The sequence below is a fragment of the Podarcis melisellensis genome (genome assembly GCF_964234715.1).
Source record: "Podarcis melisellensis genome assembly, chromosome: 2".
Classification (NCBI taxonomy): domain Eukaryota; kingdom Metazoa; phylum Chordata; class Lepidosauria; order Squamata; family Lacertidae; genus Podarcis; species Podarcis melisellensis.
Window position 1 is genome coordinate 6,594,924 of NC_138529.1, and position 19,334 is coordinate 6,614,257.

General features: G+C 48.7%; 1 protein-coding gene across 1 annotated transcript; it reads left to right on the forward strand.

Moving 5' to 3' along the window:
- The first annotated feature begins 4,616 nt into the window (after positions 1 to 4,616).
- Positions 4,617 to 16,852, forward strand: ARF3 (ARF GTPase 3). The gene is made up of 5 exons (XM_081900781.1): positions 4,617 to 4,735; positions 8,445 to 8,655; positions 10,545 to 10,655; positions 12,598 to 12,722; positions 14,943 to 16,852. Exons 2-5 carry the CDS (start codon positions 8,508 to 8,510, stop codon positions 15,102 to 15,104), a joined length of 546 nt encoding a protein of 181 aa, XP_081756907.1. The 5' UTR covers positions 4,617 to 4,735; positions 8,445 to 8,507; the 3' UTR covers positions 15,105 to 16,852.
- Positions 16,853 to 19,334: the final 2,482 nt, after the last annotated feature.

Sequence of the window (19,334 nt, forward strand, 5' to 3'; positions counted from 1 at the left end):
TCGTGACTCCCGAGCCTCCCCCAATCTGTCAAAACAAAGCGGGAGGTGGGCAGGAGGTTTGGGAAGCTTCGGGAGTCATGGATGGGCAGCCGTTGCCCAGGAGTTAAAAAACCTGTGCGCATTTATGTTTCACAGGGTGTGAAAGAAGGGCTTTGCACCTGTATACAATATGCATGTGTGCTTGGGCCCAGGGTCTTTTGCCTCACCGTCCCCACTACTGACTCCCTGTTGCTACTAGGCTTAAAAAAAAAAAGTGTCCCCGGATTCACTGAAAAAAATCTGGTAACTGTTGTGACGTGGGGTTTGTGATTTCAGCTCTCTTGACATAATATGCTGGAGACAGTTCTCTAATAAAACTTCTTTATTCAAGCAAACAAGACTGAGACTTGAGGAGGGGAGAGCTACATTTATAGGGACAGGGAACTAGCTAGAAAGGATACATTTTGGAGGGAACAATCTCAGGCAACCACAGTCCTGCCTTTTGGAGGAAACCAATAAGACAGAGGATCCAAATACAGTACAGCAGCTTAAATGAACCAATGGTAGCTGTACCCTCTGGAACCAAAAGGCAGTTACTTTACAGACAATAATAATACAGATATAAAATCCTTTGACTCAATACACAACAGTAACCATAGACTAGATGACCCTCAGAAACTCTTCCAATATGAAATAATACCACTGGGCTTGCACTGTTAGGCTTCTTTGGAAAGAGGACAGCTCAGGCAGGAGACAGATTTTTCTGAGCTGACGCTGGTTTGACAGAGGCATCATTTCCCTTGGCTAACATACATCTCTAGTCAAACATCTTTTGCAGGTTTCTGCATTGTCTCAACAATATGTTTTTACCACAGGTAAAAGCGGGATAACACACAACATGCAACAGCAATCCCTCTTTTAATCTGCCATTGGTTCTCTGAAAATAGACAGCTCCCCAATATGGAAGCATAACCTTATTTAAATCTCTCACCACTTTATCTACCAAACTTTCCAGGCCTCAGCACGGAGAAAGCCAACAGCAGCCTATGAAAGCTTACACCACAGTACATTCATGTGGAAGTGTGGAGCTGGATCTAGCTGGTGAATCAGAACATTATTTTCTCCCATCCTTCCCAGGCCAAGTCTGACATTATTTCACTTTTTTTGCCCACAGGGTATTTGTGGAGTGATTTGCAAAGGGCTTCACAAGACCCAAAAGTTATCAGATTATTGGGTCTTGTGAAGCTCCTTCCAAAGCACTCTGCATGATGGCACTTTCCAAGGGTCTCAGCAGCACCATCTTGCAAAGCCCCTTGATGCCAACTTGAAAAAAATATTGGGGGAGCCAGGTAAGTCTAGCCCTTAATAATCAATCATGACGCTGGGCAAACACACCATTTAAATGGTAATGCCCATTAACTTGGGGGAGGGGGCTGGCCCCTTCAAATATTTTATTGGGTGGGCCAAAGGAACCTTGGCTCCTAGGAATTGGCTCCTATGCATAGTGCTATCTAGCAAGGGAGCTGGCAGATTGCCAGGCCTTGCTGAGCCCCTTGCAAAGCAAAGGACCCTCACTGTTGATTCTTTCAGAGCTCTTTGCACAGGGCTTTGCTGATGAGCAGTGCCAGCAACCCCCTGTCTTCAGCAAAGGCAGGTACTGTATGGGGTAGGTTGTTGCTGTTATTTAGTTGTATCCGACTCCTTGTGACCCCATGGACCAGAGCACGCCAGGCACTCCTGTCTTCCACTGCCTCCCACAGTTTGGTCAAACTCATGTTAATAATAATAATAATAATAATAATAATAATAATAATAATAATAATTTATTTATACCCCGCCCATCTGGCTGAGTTTCCCCAGCCACCCTGGGTGGCTCCCAATTAAGTGTTAAAAACAGTACAGCATTAAATATTAAAAACTTCAGATGTCTTCTGAATGTCAGGTAGTTCTTTGACATCTGATGGGAGGGCATCTGATGTTAGTAGCTTTGGGAACACTGCCAAACCATCTCATCCTCTGTCGTCCCCTTCTCCTTCTGCCCTCCATCTTTCCCAACATCAGGGTCTTTTCCAGGGAGTCTTCTCTTCTCATGAGGTTGCCAAAGTATTGGAGCCTCGGCTTCAGGATCTGTCCTTCCAGTGAGCACTCAGGGCTGATTTCCTTCAGAATGGATAGGTTTTTCTTCTTGCAGTCCATGGGACTCTCAAGAGTCTCCTCCAGCACCAGAATTCAAAAGTATCAATTCTTCAGTGATCAGCCTTCTTACTCCTTCATGGATCACTGCCTTGTTGTGGTGAAGGGGCTTGAATAACTCAGAGAACCTAGGAACTATGCTGTGCAGGGCCACCCAAGACAGACAGGTCATAATGGAGAGTTTTGATTAAACATGATCCACCTGGATCAGGAATCAGCAAGCCACTCCAGTATCCCTGCCAGGAAAACTCATGGACAAAAACAACAGGCATGGGGGAGGTAGGCATGTCCAAAATTGCCTGCTGCATAGTGTATATAGGGATGGACTAATATTTTCAGTTGCTACCGAATTCACCTTTCATATTCATAATGCCCATAATTAAATATATTAACTAATTGTTGGATTTGATCCACTGAATCCATTTGCTAGCCTTGTTTGTCCTTAAGGTTTCCACTGCACTGGCAAAAAGCTGGAGCTCAGTTTGTTTGGGGGCACTCAGTGTGCCATGACTCAGTGGTTCATTAGCTCTGTGCCACAAGAGCCGGATATCATTATTCTGCTGGTCTCTGCAAAGGCTCTGCAAGGCTGGGGCATCTTTGCCATTCTGCTCCTTCTCTAAGATGGGAGTCCAGCAAGATGGAAATTCCCAGATGAATACAGTAAGAAGAGAGTCTGTATAATCATATTGATATAAGCTTATTCACACAAGAAGAGCCTGCTGGATAGACCAGTGGCTCATCTAGTTGAGCATCCTGTTCTCACGGTGGCCAACCTGCAAAGGGAAACCTGCAAACAGGACCACTGCCCACCTGCAGTTCCCAGCAACCTGGTATTCTGACAGTGGAGGTAGAACATAGGTATTGTGCCTGGGAGCCATGGATAGCCCTCACCTACATGAATTTGTCTAATCTTCTTTTAAAAGCATCCACGTTGGTGGTCATCACTGCGTGAGTTAACTATGTGCTGTTAAGAAGTACTTTCCTTTATCTGTCTTGAATCTTGCAACATTCAGCTTCGTTGGATGTCCATGAGTTCCAGAGTTATGAGTGAAAAAAACACAACTCTCCTCTGTTTTCTTCATGTCATACGTAATTTTATAAACCTCTACCATGTTACCTCTTTCTCAACTTTTCTCTAAAAAAGAAAAGTCCCAAATGCTCCAGCCTTTCCTCATAGGGTTCTTCCATCCCCTTGGTCATCTTGGTTGCCCTTTGGTGAACCTCTTCCAACTTACAATATCCTTCTTGAGGTGAGGCAACCAGAACTGTACACTACAGTGGTACCTCGAGTTAAAACGCAGACCTCCGGAACAAATTAAGTTTCTAACTAGAGGTACCACTGTATATTCCAAATGTGGCTGCCCCATTGATTTGTATAATCATTGGGTCAACATCTTCATTGACTCAAAGGTTGTGTTCCCAGTCAGACACAGCCAGTTCAAACTCCATGAGCATATTAAGGTTTTTTCCCCCAACATGCCCCCAAAATACTTTATACTTGCTTACATTGAATTACATTTGCCATTTTGCCACCCATCCACTCAGTTTGGAGAGGTCCTTCTGGAACTCTTCACATTTTTTGTTTGGCCCTGAACAATTTAATGTATCAGCAAACCTGGCCATGTCACTGTTCATCCCAATTCTAGCTGGTTTATGAACAAGGTAAAAGCCCAGGTCCCAGTATCAGTCCTCGAGGGACTCTGCTTTCTACAGCTCTCCATTTGGTGACTGTCCATTTATTTCCTACTCTCTGCTTCCCACCACTTAACCAATTCCTGATCCACAAAAGGAACCTCTCTCTCCTCTTATTTAACGACTGCTAAACCCAGTATATTTCAAACCAGAGTTGGTCCTTCATTGCCAAACCGAATGTATTAAAAAGTTATAATATCAGATCAATACACTAAAAACTGTGGATCATGTGTATTTATATTTAAATTGTATCTGCACACTTGTACAGACTGTCTTTGTGCTTCTCTAAGCCCCATTCCTTCACCCCGTTTCCTGCTGCAGGCTGGCCCTGACTGTGCTTCATAATCTGGGAGGTAACATGAAAACCTGTGCATTCCAAAATGCAGCCATGGTCCTCCGGCAACTCAATCGTCTTGCACCCCAGTTGAAAAGAACGAGACACCTACAAAAGGTGCTGGCTCTCTCAGGAAGGGGGGGGTGCTGATAGCTCAGTCAGTACAGCACGAGACTCCGAATCTCAGGGTTCTGGGTTCGAGTCCCACGTTGGACGAAAGATTCCTGCATTGCAGGGGGCTGGGCTAGATGACCCTCGGGGTCCCTTCCAACTCGGCAGCCCAGGAGCCGCTTCCCCCGCCCTGCCCACCTGCACCGCCGCAGCTGCTACCATGGAGACGGTGGCTGGCGCGGGGCATCTCGCGAGACTCGCCGCCCCCAGGTTTGTGTGTGTGAGTGTGTGTGTGTGGCGCGCGTTCTCGCGAGAGCGTCGTGTCCACGGGCCTGCCTGCTCCCTGCTTCCGGCTGGCAAGCGGGGCTGGGAGTGCAGAGTCAGCTGGGCAGCAGGAGGCGGAGGCGCGCGCAGGAGCAGGAGCAGGTGGGCGCCCGGGCCCCGTTCGCCGGGCGGGCCGGGAGGAGGGGAGCCGAGGGCCGGCGGGAAGCGGGCGGCGGAGCCCTCCCTGCAGGCGCGGGCGACAGAAGCAGGCCGGCCGGGCTCCCGCGGAGGCCGGCTGGGGGCGCGAGGGGCCATTGCGGCAGCGGGAAGAGGCTCTTGCGGGGGGGGGGCGCGTTGGCCAGGAGAGAGGGGGGGTCTCCGGGAGACGCTTCTCACCCCCCGCCCGCTTTTGCCCGGTTGGAGGGAAGGCCAGGGACGGCAAAGTTAGATGGCGCGGGTGGTGGTGTTGCAATATTTAAACGGGGTGCGGGGGTTTGAGGGGGGGGAGTGCCGGGTAGCATGCGGCCCGAGAGGCGCCGCGGGAGCGCGCGCGTTGCGCTGTGGGGGTGTCTGGCTGGCTCTTTGCGCTGCGGCGGGCGGGCGGGGGTGGGGGCAGCAAGCACTCGGCCCCCGGCTGGCCCGGCCCGGTGGCAGTTCAGGGCCGGGGTTGCCGGGGAGAGCCACGGGCTGCGTGCATGCGCTTGCCAGGCAGCGCGCGCGCGCGCGTGGGTGGGTGGCTGGCACTCGAGTGGGTGGCCGCGGCGGCGGCGAGGACAGGCGTCGTGCCTTCTCTCCTGAGCGCTGGAGAGGAAGGCTTCGGCACGGGGGCTTGCCACGGAGTGGGAAGGCATGAGGCGCAGGAGCGAGGCCCCCCCCAAGTGACACCTGGCCTGGGGCATCCTGCGAGTCGGGCCTGCGAGGCCACCTGGGCCTTGAGAAGCTGCTGTGGGAGATGCCGTTACTGTTTCTCGGCTGAAGGGGGCGCCAGTAGCACCCGGCAGAAGCAGGATTCTGGGATGTGTCAGCGCCTTCCCACGCACAAAGCTTCCTGGTTAAATCAAGGGACAAGACACCTGGATATTTTTTTTATTTTGGAAAAGAAGCAGATGACAATGGGTTGAGCCAAGGCTGTGTTTGGTCAAAGCCTGAAACAGATCATCCAGGTCTCATGGCAAGGGCAATAGCAAGGCAAATTGTGGGGGTCAGTTTGTTGACTCCGTGGATGTGGCTTCCGACTGAGCTGTCTGGCAATGATGAATGCTGCCATATGTGGCTCGCTTTATGTGACGGGCAGTGCCTGGCACATGTGCTCTCTTTCCCCCCTCCCTCTGTTTTGCCTTTCATTATTGTGACGCAGGAGAAAGGATCCCTTATAGGTCTCCACTGACACTGGTATGCTGATCCCACCCTGCCCCCAACGCTAGCTCTCAATCAGGATACTGTTCCCCATCTTGCTTGGAATCCTTCACTCACCAAATGTAGCTTTCCTTATAGGGACGCTGGAATTTAGGTGATTTCTGGGCAGCGGCAGCAGCAATAAGCCATTTACCCAGGTTAGAAGGCATTGCATTCTTCCCCAAACATAGCCACATCATCTGATGTTGAAGCACTTCCCATCTTGCTGAACTGCATACCTCCACCTACTAAGGCATGCTGGGAGTTGTAGTCCCTAGTCTTAAACTAGCAGCATAGCTATGCTTGCTTCTACTCATCCGTTTTGTTACACGATAGCAACTTAACTTCATGTACTTGAAGAAAAGAGGTGTGAGTGCCTTGATCCCATCCCATGTTATTCAACTTCAGAAATTTTGGAGACACTTGATAGTTTTTATCCCCCTCCTCAGCCTTTGGCTGATGATATAGAGCCTGCCTTACTTCCACACTTTGTCCTCTTCCACAACTTGTAAGAATCATGGTAGGGCTTGGGAAACAAATTTCATACTCAAATGTTGTTGTCTCAAGTAGCCTGCATTCCTTAAAGGTTCATAAAACAAAAGCCTTTTCATGCAGAGTCATAAAATCTTATTTGTCTTGTTACCTATGGCCACAGTTTTTAGTTTCTAGTTTGGCAACTGGGGGCTGGGGCTGGACCGGTTGCATGGAGTCACCTTGCTCAAGCCGTCTCCTTTCTAAACTGTAGGGGCCTGATCTTCATTGGGGGGGAAACTGAGAAATTTCTGGAGGAAAGTAACACAACTGTAGGGGCACTAGATATGATCAGGAATAGTCTGATCAGAATCTTGGGATGCTCACGCTTATCTGAATTTTCTAGAAGTTCAGGTGGTGTTCGGATAATGTGATTCTTCTGCGTAGAGGAAATAATTGTTCATAACATGCTTGTTCAACAATATAGGGGGTTGAGGATGTGTAGCATTTCTGCTTTCTTGATTTTTTAAACTGGAAAACTTCACGAGGCTCAATATTAGTTGGTTTTGAATTTTGTGTGGCCTTGTGTTTAAGCTTCTGGTTTTAAACACCACCCCCTGTTTACAAATAAAATGGAGCCCTTGGTTTGTTTGGGTTGCTTAGGGATAGATGACAATTGCAACTTCGAAACTGCCTGGTTTGCCTGTATGTATCCATTTATTGTGTGACAAATTTTATTAAATGATACTTTTCTTTTAAGACATGGGGGAACAGTGCTGTTTGTATGTTTGTGGGATTCGTCGAATTCGTTATAAGTTGTGAGCTTCTTCAGGGGTAGAAATGGATGGGGCTCATTGAAAAGGTAAGAGAAGATTATGGTCACATCCACACTATACATTTAAAGCACACTCAATGCACAATTAAAGCACATGACTCCCCCCCCCCCCCGGCAAAAAAGAATCCTGGTGCTGGGAATTGTAGCTTTGTGAGGGGCTTTGGTAAACTTTGGTTCCCAGGATTCTTTTGGGGAAACTGTGTGCTTTGAATGTATGGTCTGGTTGTGACCAGAGTGGGTCTTTGTTTAGCCTGCATGAAGGATCTTCAGGCGGGAATAATTTAGCATTACCATCAAAGGGAGGGCTTTTGAAGAGCCATTTGCCTCCTGGTAAGCAAGCATTGCCTCCAGAAGACCAGCCGGGTCTTGATGAAGAGAAAAAGAATTGGCATAATATCCTTTCAGGCAGTTGCAGTGTCACAAATGAAAAACAAAATTTTGTGGGTGGGCTGTGTTGTAGTCAGTTATTAACTTTTGTGATATTCATTTGTAGGGCTGGCTTAAGTTGCAGAAGGTGTGGCTTTCAGTTCAGCAAAGCCTTCCTCCTGTTTGAAAGAAGATTCCATTCGAAAGAGGTTTCCAATGGAGTCTTAGATCCACGCATCAGATTACCCTGCGTTTGTGAATAACCTACAGGCAGATTCAATACCGCAGGAAGAACTTCACTATCTTCTTCATACTTCCTGTGGAGTCTGTGTTTCTTGCAGGGGGTAAGGAAATTGTAGCTCACCAAATGTTGCTGGACTACAACTCCCGTAATCCCTGGCTATTGGCCATGTCTGCTGGGGCTGATGGGAGTTGGAGTCCAACAGCATCTGGAGAGCCACAATAACAATTGGCTGCTGAATGTGTGGCCAGGTGTTCTATGCTTGCGTGTGTGAACCCAGCCTTAATGGATGGTGTAAAACTCATCATATTGCTTCAGGCTTATCTCTTCTTGTAGGACCTGCTAGTCCAGTCTTCTCCAGCTTGGTGCCCTCCAGCTCCCATCAGCCCTGACCATTGGCCATGCTGGCTAGCGATGATGGTAGGAGTTGGGAGTCGTAACAACATCTGACAGGCTCCAGTTTGGGGGAGACTGGAAATCCATGATGGGCAAGTCTCAGGAGCATTGTTCTGGTTGTTGTTATTGCCATGCCTCCGACTAATAGCCTTTCTCCATTGTCACAGGACTTGTCCTTTGACACCGACTGGACAGAAGAAGCCAAGTCCTGCACTGTTGAACCTGCCGCCATGGGGAACATATTTGGAAACCTGCTCAAGAGCCTGATTGGCAAGAAGGAAATGCGCATCCTCATGGTGGGTCTGGATGCTGCTGGGAAGACCACCATCCTCTACAAGCTCAAGCTGGGAGAGATCGTCACCACCATCCCTACTATCGGTACAGCCTCTTGCCTACTACCAGTACAGTATGGGGAACTGCTTCCCGCCCCCTTCCTTTTCCAAGGGTTGAATTGAAGCCAGGCCATAATATGTAACTTCAGGACAGCAGTATCAGCAAGCACCTTGCTCCCCCATGGGACCCATTGCATCCCGTCTTCCCTACTGCCCCTGGGATTCAGTCCCAGTCCTATGAAAGCGGTGTGCTGAGGGGGGTCTGCTACGTTAAAGCAATTTCTCTGTCATTTGTACTAGTCCGTTCCCTCCCCGACGGAGCACACAGCAGGCTTAATTAGGGTGACTCACAGAAATAGGAGCCGCTAGATCCAGAGGAGAACTTGTAAACATGCACATGGCACACAGAACCCTGCCTGCCATGCCAGCGATTTGCCCAAATTTGATTGATTACTGCCATTCCAAGCTTCCATCTCCAGCTTTGGAAAGGCACCTTGCTGGGGCAGGGTCTCCCTAGCAGTTGAGGGTCTTGTTTCTGGTCAGGAACAAGAATCTTGCCAGCTCACTCAATTCCTGGGGTGGTATTGAGTGGGCTAGCAGGCTTTAAGCAGAGATGGTTGTTGCTTCTGCACTTCTCAAAAGCACATTTATCTCAAAGCCCATTGGAGCCGCGGGAACTTAAGAAGAGCCCAGATAGACCAAGGGTCTGTCTGGCCCACCAGTGGCTGGCCAGCGTAATGTCTGGTCAGGGCATGAGGAGGAGAACAACCTTCCCTCAGCAGCTGGTTTCCAGAGATACCTTCCTCCTCAAATGTAGAAATTCCATTTCAGCTATGAATTATGCCTCTGATATGTTACTGTAATCTCGGGATCACAACAGGACTGGCTGGTTTGGTCTTTCCTCAACCTTTTAACTGAAACAAAAAACCATGGCTGGTTTTATGGATTTGAAAGGGAAGTTTGGAAACATTTATAGCATTGTTGTTAATGGCTCAGAAACAAGGAAAATTGGGGTGGGGGCCCCTCTGTGAGGCCATTACGAGTGCAATTGGTTATGCGCTGTTGCTGCGCAACCTCCATTCATCAGCGGTGCCTGTGCTGTGGAAGGAAACAGATTGTGGAGCACTAGCGCTCCCTGGATTGCACCATCTGATTTTTATCCAGCTATGTTGGAAAGGGTGACTCATTATTCAGAATATTTTAAAGAGTTAGTCACATTGGAGCCCATGGGTTAAATTCAACAAGGTAATTACATGAGCAGAATGGCTCTTGTTTGCACTAAAGAACTTCCCCTTCCTCTTGTTCCCTGTGTGTGACCCCCCCCCCCCCACAGATACCTGCCCCCACTCTGCTCCAGAGGAGCTTTTTAGAAGGACATACGGACCCCAGGACAGATTTTGGGATTATGTGGGGGGCACACGGAGAGAACGCATCTTACTGGTGAAGCTTGAAGAGCAAACTAAGATCCCTTTTTGATTTAATTTTGCCAAATTATTTGTTGAGAACAAATCTTGCCTCATAAAGTGTTTTTATTATTACTAAATTCGTATACCGCCCTCCATCCGTAGATCTCAGAGCCGTTCCCAAAGTACAATTTAAAACATTTAGAATATCCCTCTCTGGCATTACCAATGCATAAAATGAGAACCAAAAAATAGTTGAACCATGCAGCAGCATATAGCCTCAGTTTATGGCAACCTCTAATGGCGACACTTGTTGCTTTTCTGTTGTCAACCAAAGAACCTGCCAACTGAAGTCTGAACTAGAACTGGAAGCAAGACAGGCTTGCCCGCTAATTCTGGGTCCTATGCAAAATCATGCTAATACTTGGTGTGTTGTCTTTAAATGTGGAAGGCTTGGTTGTCTCTAGCTCAGAGGGAGGGCTGAGTCCCCTGTCGTGCTAAACTTGGTTCTTAACCTGCTGCTCTTCTTCAGGGTTCAACGTGGAGACAGTGGAGTACAAGAACATCAGCTTCACCGTGTGGGATGTTGGTGGCCAGGACAAGATACGGCCCTTGTGGCGGCACTACTTCCAAAACACCCAAGGTATGGGATTTACCAAGCTCCTCTCTCCCCATCACCTTCCAGGCTGGCATGGCTCTGGGCTTGTTTTCACCCTTGGGATGTCTTGGGCACAGCAACCCCCGGACTCAGTTAAACCCCTGATTTGTTGACTTGAGGTAACTTGGCCAGAGTGCTTTGCTGCTCCTATCCCAGGATGTTTAAACAGGAGCAGGTGCCTCTCTCACTGAGGTGTGGATCTCACAGTTCCAAAGAGAAACAAAGTGACTTGCAAGCAAAGGGTCATCAGGACTGTGTGGCTGAAAACTTCCCTTGGGAGGGGGTGGTATGTCCTTCCTTGGAGGTTTTTCAGCGGAGGTTGGATGGCCATCTGTCCTGCATGCTTTAGTTGAGATTGGGGTCCCTTGCCACTTGCAATTGTTTATTTTGAGCTCTATTGAATTCTGGGAGCTGTAGTTTGTTGAGGGTGCCTGAGAGGAGTTAAAGGTAAAGGTAAAGGTACCCCTGCCCGTACGGGCCAGTCTTGACAGACTCTGGGGTTGTGCGCCCATCTCACTTAAGAGGCCAGGGGCCAGCGCTGTCCGGAGACACTTCCGGGTCACGTGGCCAGCGTGACAAAGCTGCATCTGGCGAGCCAGAGCCGCACACGGAAACGCCGTTTACCTTCCCGCTGGTAAGCGGTCCCTATTTATCTACTTGCACCCGGAGGTGCTTTCGAACTGCTAGGTTGGCAGGCGCTGGGACCGAGCAGTGGGAGCGCACCCCGCCGCAGGGATTCGAACCGCCGACCTTTCGATCGGCAAGTCCTAGGCGCTGAGGCTTTAACCCACAGCGCCACCTGCGTCCCCCTGAGAGTTGTTAGGAGATCCCTATTCCCGTCCTAAAGCTACAGTTTCCAGAGATCATAGAATTGTAGAGTTGGAAGGGACCCCGAGGGTCATCTAGTTCAACCCCCTGTCCCAAGCAGTCTCTGAGTGGACCCAAACCACCAACCTTCAGGTTAACAGCTAGACACAATTCACATGGGGATCTAGTACTTTTTAGGGTCTCCTAAGAACTCTCAGCATCCTTAACAAATTGCAGCTCCCAGAATTCCTTGGAGGATGTCATGGCTTTTCAAAGTGCTAACATAGTGCTTTGAATGTACATTGTGAATGTGGCCTGGGGTAGGGTGCAGGTGGAGCCGGACAGCATGACACCGAATAAATTTCAGCCCTGAGGTGCTGGCATTGTAGGTTGACTCTGGGACCATACAATCAAGATTCTGTAGCTATCAGGCAGCCTCTGTTTTCCTGACCTTCAGCATCTTGCATGAGAGGCCTTCCTGAAGGGGTGGTGGGGTTAATTGGTCTTGGTTTAACGCGTGCTTCTTGTTTTTAGTCAGACAATGCCCCTGGACAATTGAGAGATCTGTTTAAAACTTGGAGTGCTCATTCAGGACATGAATTCTATCTTTCAAGTTTGAAAACAAGCCCATCCCTCCATTTCTTTGTGTGTATGTGTTGGTAGGGCAGGGAGTAAAAACCAAAACAAAAAACCAAAGAGAAAACGTTCACAGAGTTGCTGATAAGGCTGTGTGGTTGCAAAGGCCACCCAAAGCCTGAGATTTTTCTAAGAGACTTCACTTCTCCTTGAGAGGAAGGGCTGTGAGTTTCCATTGGGTAACTTTTTTCCTTCCATCTTCTCTTGAAAAAAACGGGGTTGAGGACTGGCTTGCATCCTCACTTCTGCCTTTCCAGATGGTTAGATCTTTTGAGCAGCTGGCCTGCCCTTTGCAGTCTCCAGAGTTCCTCACATGTTAATTCTTTATTGTCTATTAAATTTGTATACCTCCCTGTATCCACTGGTCTCACGTTCTTTAATCCCATTTCCACATCCTCATACTTTGCTTGCAAGATGTCAGTCTCTCTCTCTCTCTCTCTCATATACCTTGTGTCCCTTCATCCTCAGCCTTTCTTGCTTTCAGGTCTGATCTTTGTGGTGGACAGCAATGATCGGGAGCGGGTGAACGAGGCACGCGAGGAGCTGATGCGGATGCTGGCAGAGGATGAACTGCGAGATGCTGTTCTCCTTGTCTTTGCTAACAAACAGGTTGGTCCAGAGTGAAAGGTGGGGTGCTCCAGAACATCGGAGATTGGTGGGGAGGCAGTTGAGCCTCTTTGATGGGCTGATCTGATCTAGGTCTCTGTGCCTGCCTGCCTCTGGTAAGCAAACATGCCTCTAGCACTGCGATTTGACGAGGAATGCATGGTAACATATTGGCCTCCTGGCAGACTGCGTTTGACTGTCTTGGGAATGCAGTAACAAAGTGCTACTGACCCATTCTGTAGGGCAGAGGCAGGCAGAAGAAAGATTTACAAGTAAATACCTTTGCATGAGATTGGCAAGTTTCTAACTCTAGTGTTTTTAACAACATCACTAATAAAATTGTCCATCCCGTTGTCCCCTGTCCCGTCCCCCCTCCAGTCAGCTGCTGAAATGAAACTAACCAGGCATTTGTATGAAAGAACGGTGGACTCGTTTCATCTCTTGTGTTGAAAGCAAATTCCTAGGCTCTGAATGTGCTCAGAGGCACTCTGTTCTTTAGTTATAATTGTTCGTCTCTTGTACCTGACTCATGGTAGTAGATCTTCAAGTTCTAGTTTAAAAAAATGAAGGAGATTTGACATGTCTGAAGTCTGCCCACTCCACCTCTGGGACGGAGGTGCAAAACCTGTGACTGCAGATGTTTGTTGGACTACTAACTCCTATTATTCCTGGGTGTTATTCTCTCAGGCTGGCTGGAACTAATGGGAGTTCAGAGTCTCAAAAACAGTTGGAGGGACACCGGTTCCCCATCCCTTCTCTAGTGAAATTTGGAGCCTTTGGCTGAAAACCCAGCCATGAACCTGTAGAATCTCAAGAAGGACTCTGTGGAACATGCTGGCTTCTCTTTAGGTGGCTAAGATTTTCCCGTGGGCCATTGGGACAAACGGACACCTGCATCATACATGGTGTGGAGCAGCACTGAAACTACAAACTGGGGTGTGTGGGAAGGTGTATACTGCCATGCTGTTGAGCCTCTTCCATAGTAAGAAACTTTGGTTGTAGGATTCCATGCAGCTCCTCACAATAGCTGTTCAGAAGGAAAGCGCAGTTGCTGCTTTTGCCCATGTGCATTCTGTGCAGATGAGGGGCTATTGTTGGGTGCAGGACTGAGCAAAACAAATCATGTCCTTTTGTGGCTGCAAAAATAAGTGCATGGATAATTCAATGCTGCGTGTGCACTGTGATTCTGTGGGAGTGCACGTAAGATAGTGGTATGGGTTTTGAATTCTGTTTCCTCAGCTCCTGGATTTATGTGTGTCCAAAGCGAATTTCTAGCCCTTTGGATTGCAATAATGGACTAGGAAGTGTGTGGGCCCGGCCTGGTTACATCAAAGGAGTTGTTCAGTAAGAGTTCCTTTTGACTGATGCATCAGTTCCTCTGTGAAGCAACTCCACTTGTTCGTCCCTGTGAATAGCAGAATGAACTGTGCAAAATAGTACTTAAAAACAATTATATGCCACCCTTCAATCTTAGTTTTCAGGTGGGTTTTCCAAGTAAACAAGAGAATAATATTGATACGATTTAAAGCAACATTAAAAAACGTCAAACTTGCTTGTAAATGTCCTTATAACACTTTTCAAAAGTCTGGGAGAGTAAAAAATGGGATGTAAAAGATAACTAAGCAAGCCTCTGTGGGGTAAGAGTTCCAGGGGTGGGGAACCACAACTAATAAGATATTCCCTCTGGTCACCAACCTGCCTCATGTGGAGGAGGCCATTGGCAGATGGCAGCAGAGGTTTTCTACAGGAGCAGGCGGGTGGAATCTGTTTCAATTTTGACTACCTTGGTAGCCAGTTTACTAACTTACATACATACTTGTTAGTGCAGAGCAGGCAGAACCCATGGGCAACGCTTGGTGAAATCTGAAAGGTGGGTGGGTGGGGAGGGCTTCATCGCCAGGCAGGCATTTTAAGCTCTTCCTGTATGGAGTCTGGCTACTGAGCTAGCAGCAAATCTTAGGAGGCTTGAAGAAGGAAGGAAGGGGCAGCTAGATGGTGCCTCTAGCAAAAATGGACACTTCTTACCAGGGCTGTAATATCTGGAAATGCTCCCGCCACCTCAACGCCACTGGGTCAGTTGCCACTGACTCAAACCCACATTGGGTCCTAAATTGATTTTTGAGGGTGCCTCTTTGAGGCTGGCTTCCTCTTTCTCCCCTCCCCGCCTTTCTTCTTGGGTAGTTAAACTCTCTGGTCTTTTTCTGCCTCCTCTTCTCCACCCAGGACCTCCCCAACGCCATGAACGCGGCCGAAATCACGGACAAGCTGGGCCTGCATTCGCTGCGCCATCGCAACTGGTACATCCAGGCCACTTGTGCCACCAGCGGAGACGGTCTCTACGAGGGCTTGGATTGGCTGGCCAACCAGCTGAAGAACAAGAAATGAGTGCAGGGGTGGTGGTGGGGCTAAGCCCCCTCACTTGTTGGTTCCATTATGGGTTGATTCCCCCCTTCCCCAACCCCCCTCTCCCCTTCCCCAACTTCCTTTTCCCTATTGGGTTTGCTTTTCCTTGCCGGCACCGGTTGCTGTGGGGGTTGGGGTGGGTAGGGGGGGGTTAACTTTTGGTTTCTCTCTCTCTCTTTTTCTCATATTCCGGCTCTGCCGGGATTTTTTGCACGGTCTCTGTGTGTGCGCGTGTGTGTGTGATAAATATATATATAGAGATAATAAAATATATGGGTGTGGTGGGAGGGTTGGGGCAAATGGGGGGTTTGGGTGCCGATTCTGTGGCCTTTCTTTTTCTCTCTCTTTTGTTTCCCTTTCTATTTTGTTGGTCAGTTTTGTATTTTCTTGGTGGTCTGTGAAGCTTGGTTCTCTCTCTCTCTTTTTTTTTGACCGGAGGTGACCAATACTCAGTGGCAGCTGCTGCTTTCTTGCATTTGTGTGCTGCGCTTTGGGTTGCAGCGAAGGGACCTAGGTGGTGAAGCCGGGGACTTAAAAAGGATGTGTGTGTGTGTGTGTGTGTGTGTGTGTGTGTGTGTGTGTATCTGCAATATGTGCAGGGGGGGGGAGGGAACAGAGACCGATTAGTGCAAGGAGGGGGCATTCTAGGAAATGGGTCTGCAGGTGATCAAAGGCCCCTTTCTCCTTTCTCCTTCTCTTCCCAGATTGGGGCAATGTTCTGGAGGGAGAGCAATGCTACTACTTCATTCTGTCCCCGACCCCCCAATTGTATTCTTTCTGTCCCTGTATATATATTTTTTTGTTGGGCGGTGACCCCTGCTGGCAACAATTGAGATTGCAGCAATACTGAATGCCCTCCTTGCTCTTCCTTCCCCGAATCCGTCGCCCTGTTAACAGCATCCTCATGAGTGGCCCAGGACGGTTAGTTGTTTTTTTTAATGCTGCTGATGGACTTGAAACATTTGCACTCCAACTTCTTAGACCAAATGGCACTGGAGCCCTTGATAATGCACCTCTCCTGAGCCCCATCAATTCCTTACTGTTTTGCTCCCTTCCCGGAAAACAGACCAGGGCTTGGTGGCGATTGGTGCAGGCTGCCGCAGTAAATTTGGGACCAATGCTATCGTAAAGCTGCCCATGCAGATGCTAACTGCACATTTTTTCCTGGTTTGGCCTGCTCTTTCCAGCCAAGGGGAGCATGTGCATGTGCAAGGGTGCCCCCTGCCCCGGCCCTTGGCAGCTTCAAAAGGTTGGCTCTTTAGTAATGTTGCTACTTACTCCATGGATATCTCCCAGTTGGACAGAACATTCCATCTTTCCTCCGAAACACTCCTTCTGTTGCAAGATTCCTTTTCCATGATGGGGGAAGTTGGAAGAGTTGTATTTTCCCCCCTTTTTAATTTTAGGGGATAATGATTGTATTAGGGTTAAACCCAGGTCACTGCATGCAACTTTCTGGTCACCCCCCTTCCTCTGGACAGTGTTGGTACTGTGTGTTCCCTTCCCCCATCCTGGCAAATAGTATTTATTCCTCTTTTTCTCTTCTCCCTACCCAGCTTCAGCCCCCTTTGCTTGGTGTAAAGTGGTTTCCTCCTCTCCCCACCCCCTTCTGATTTGTTCATTCTCTGGGCCATGGCTCCCTATATGTGATTTTCTCGCCCCCTCTCCGAACAGTTGGATGCACCACGACCTCTGTGCACTCCCATTGGATATTAAACTTGTTTTATGTAGCGGCTGGGTCTAGTCTGGTGTTTGTGGGTTTGGGGCAAGTGATTTATATGTTCTGCAGCTTTCTCAATATGAGCTTGCCTTTCTTGAGGACTGTTTTCACACGAGCAAAGTGCAAAGAGGATTAGGTACATTTAGAAGCTTTTGGCGTGCGACAGTGGCCTCTCCCTGGGAATGACTTTGACTGTCCAGCTAAACCAGGAGAGGTAGCTGTTGGGTCTCAAACCCTCTGTGATTTAGGAACATACCCTGCGTGTCAAGACAGGCTGCAGTGGATGGAGCAGATGAGACCAACAGTGGGTCCAGTGGTCAAGGAGGCAGTTTCTGCACGTGCTGTAAAGGGGGCAGATGGGGCTCATCAGCCTGGAAAGATAACCCATCTAGGAGAAGGAAAACTCTTATCCTAAAACTCCTCTGCCTTGTGTGATATTTTCAGATGAAGAAAAGACAAAAGAGTAAACCCTACACAAATCCAGAGTGGAGTCCCTAAAACAGTGGGATGGTTCCTTGTACGCCTCCTTCCAGCAGCTCCTGCAGCCAGGCTGGTGCCAAACATCTTGCTCTGCTTTCTTTTGGACCACATCAGTGAGTCCGAGAGAGGGGTCTTGTCGTCTGGGCAGCCCAGGACCTCCATACACACTGGCCGGATTTGCTCCCCAGAGAGGTCACTATGGTGCTGCTAATTCAGCGGTTTGGCTTCACTCCCAGACACCACACTGTCGAGTTCTGGGCACCACAATTTAAGAAGGATATTGACAAGCTGGAAGGTGTGCAGAGGAGGGCAACCAAGATGATCAAGGGTCTGGAAACCAAGCCTTGTGAGGCACAGTGGAGAGAGCTGGGTATGTTTAGCCTGGTAAAGAGGGAACTGAGAGGAGATATATAGCCATCTTCAAGTCCCTTAAGGGCTGTTAATGTGGTGGATGGAGCAAGCTTGTTTTCTCCTGCTCTGGAAGATAGGAAACAAACAAAGGCTTCCAAGTTACAAGAAAGGAGATCCTGACTAAACACCAGGAAGAACTTTCTTTTAGAAAGAGCTGTTTTACAGGGGAGCAGGCTCCCACCAGAGGTGACAAACTCCATCAGAGGTTTTTAAGCAGAGGTTGGATGGCTACCTGCCCTGTATGACCTAGTTGCAGGGGGTTGGATGGAGGAGATACATGTAGGAGATACAGTGGACATCTTTTTCTGTGATTGAAGAATGCTAAAAAAAATAAAATTTTATTTAATTAAGGAGAAGCGGAAAGCGCATAAGTAAAAGGTGTTTGCCCTTTGGAATGGCATCTATACACCTGCTCCCTCTTCTCAGGACAGATCGGGGGGTTGATGGTCTGAGGAACAGCCTTGGCTCAATGATTTGAGCATCTGCTTTGCATGCAAAGTCCCGGATTCCATCCCCCTCATCTCCAGTTGGGTTGGGAGACATCTCTGAAGTCCTGGAGATGCCCTGCTAGTCATTGTAGACAAAACTGGATAGATGGACCCAAGGCTCTAAAGGTAAAGGTACCCCTGCCCGTATGGGCCAGTCTTGCCAGACTCTGGGGTTGTGCGCCCATCTCACTCAAGAGGCCAGGGGCCAGCGCTGTCCGGAGACACTTCTGGGTCACGTGGCCAGCGTGACATCGCTGCTCTGGCGAGCCAGAGCCGCACACGGAAACGCCGTTTACCTTCCCGCTGGTAAGCGGTCCCTATTTACTTGCACCCGGAGGTGCTTTCGAACTGCTAGGTTGGCAGGCGCTGGGACCGAGCAGCGGGAGCGCACCCCGCCGCAGGGATTCGAACCGCCGACCTTTCGATCAGCAAGTCCTAGGCGCTGAGGCTTTAACCCACAGCGCCACCTGCGTCACCCAAGGCTCTAACTTGGTCTAAATTGTCTTCTTCGTTTTGCAAATGGTGGTTAGTTCATTTTTAACTGCCTGTGAGCATAGAGCAGGAGAGGGGTGGTGTTTCTACCTGTTGCCTGAAAAAGAAGTGTGTCTTCCATCTCTGACCCCCTGAGCAGTCTTTCCACGCTGGCTGATGAAACATGAAATTTACAAGCTCCTCCTTTTTGGCTGGGGTCGCCGTGGCTTGCTCAGGGAGGGGTGATGGACATGTAGGGGCTGGCTTTAATTAGAAACAGCTTAACTGAGCTGCACTTTTCTATGGAGGAAGGGGTGTATTTTTTAATCCGGAGTGGCATTTAGCCCCCTCCGCTCCTGTATTGAAGGGAGATATTGGATGAGCAGCTAAATCCCATTAGTTGCTAATCCAAGAAAAGGTGGGGGAAGATTGCCCACCCTGACGACATCAGATTGGGCTCCGTTCCGCTTCCTCCTCTGAAAGGGATAAAGCGCATAGCAGGGTCTAAAAATCCTACTCAGACCCTCTTGTTCTACATAAGTGCCTTACCTCAAATCTTTAATAGATGTGATGAGAATAATACAGAGTGGCTGTAAAGAGAGATGGGCCTGATAAGTTAAAAAAAAAAGTCTGTAGACCCCT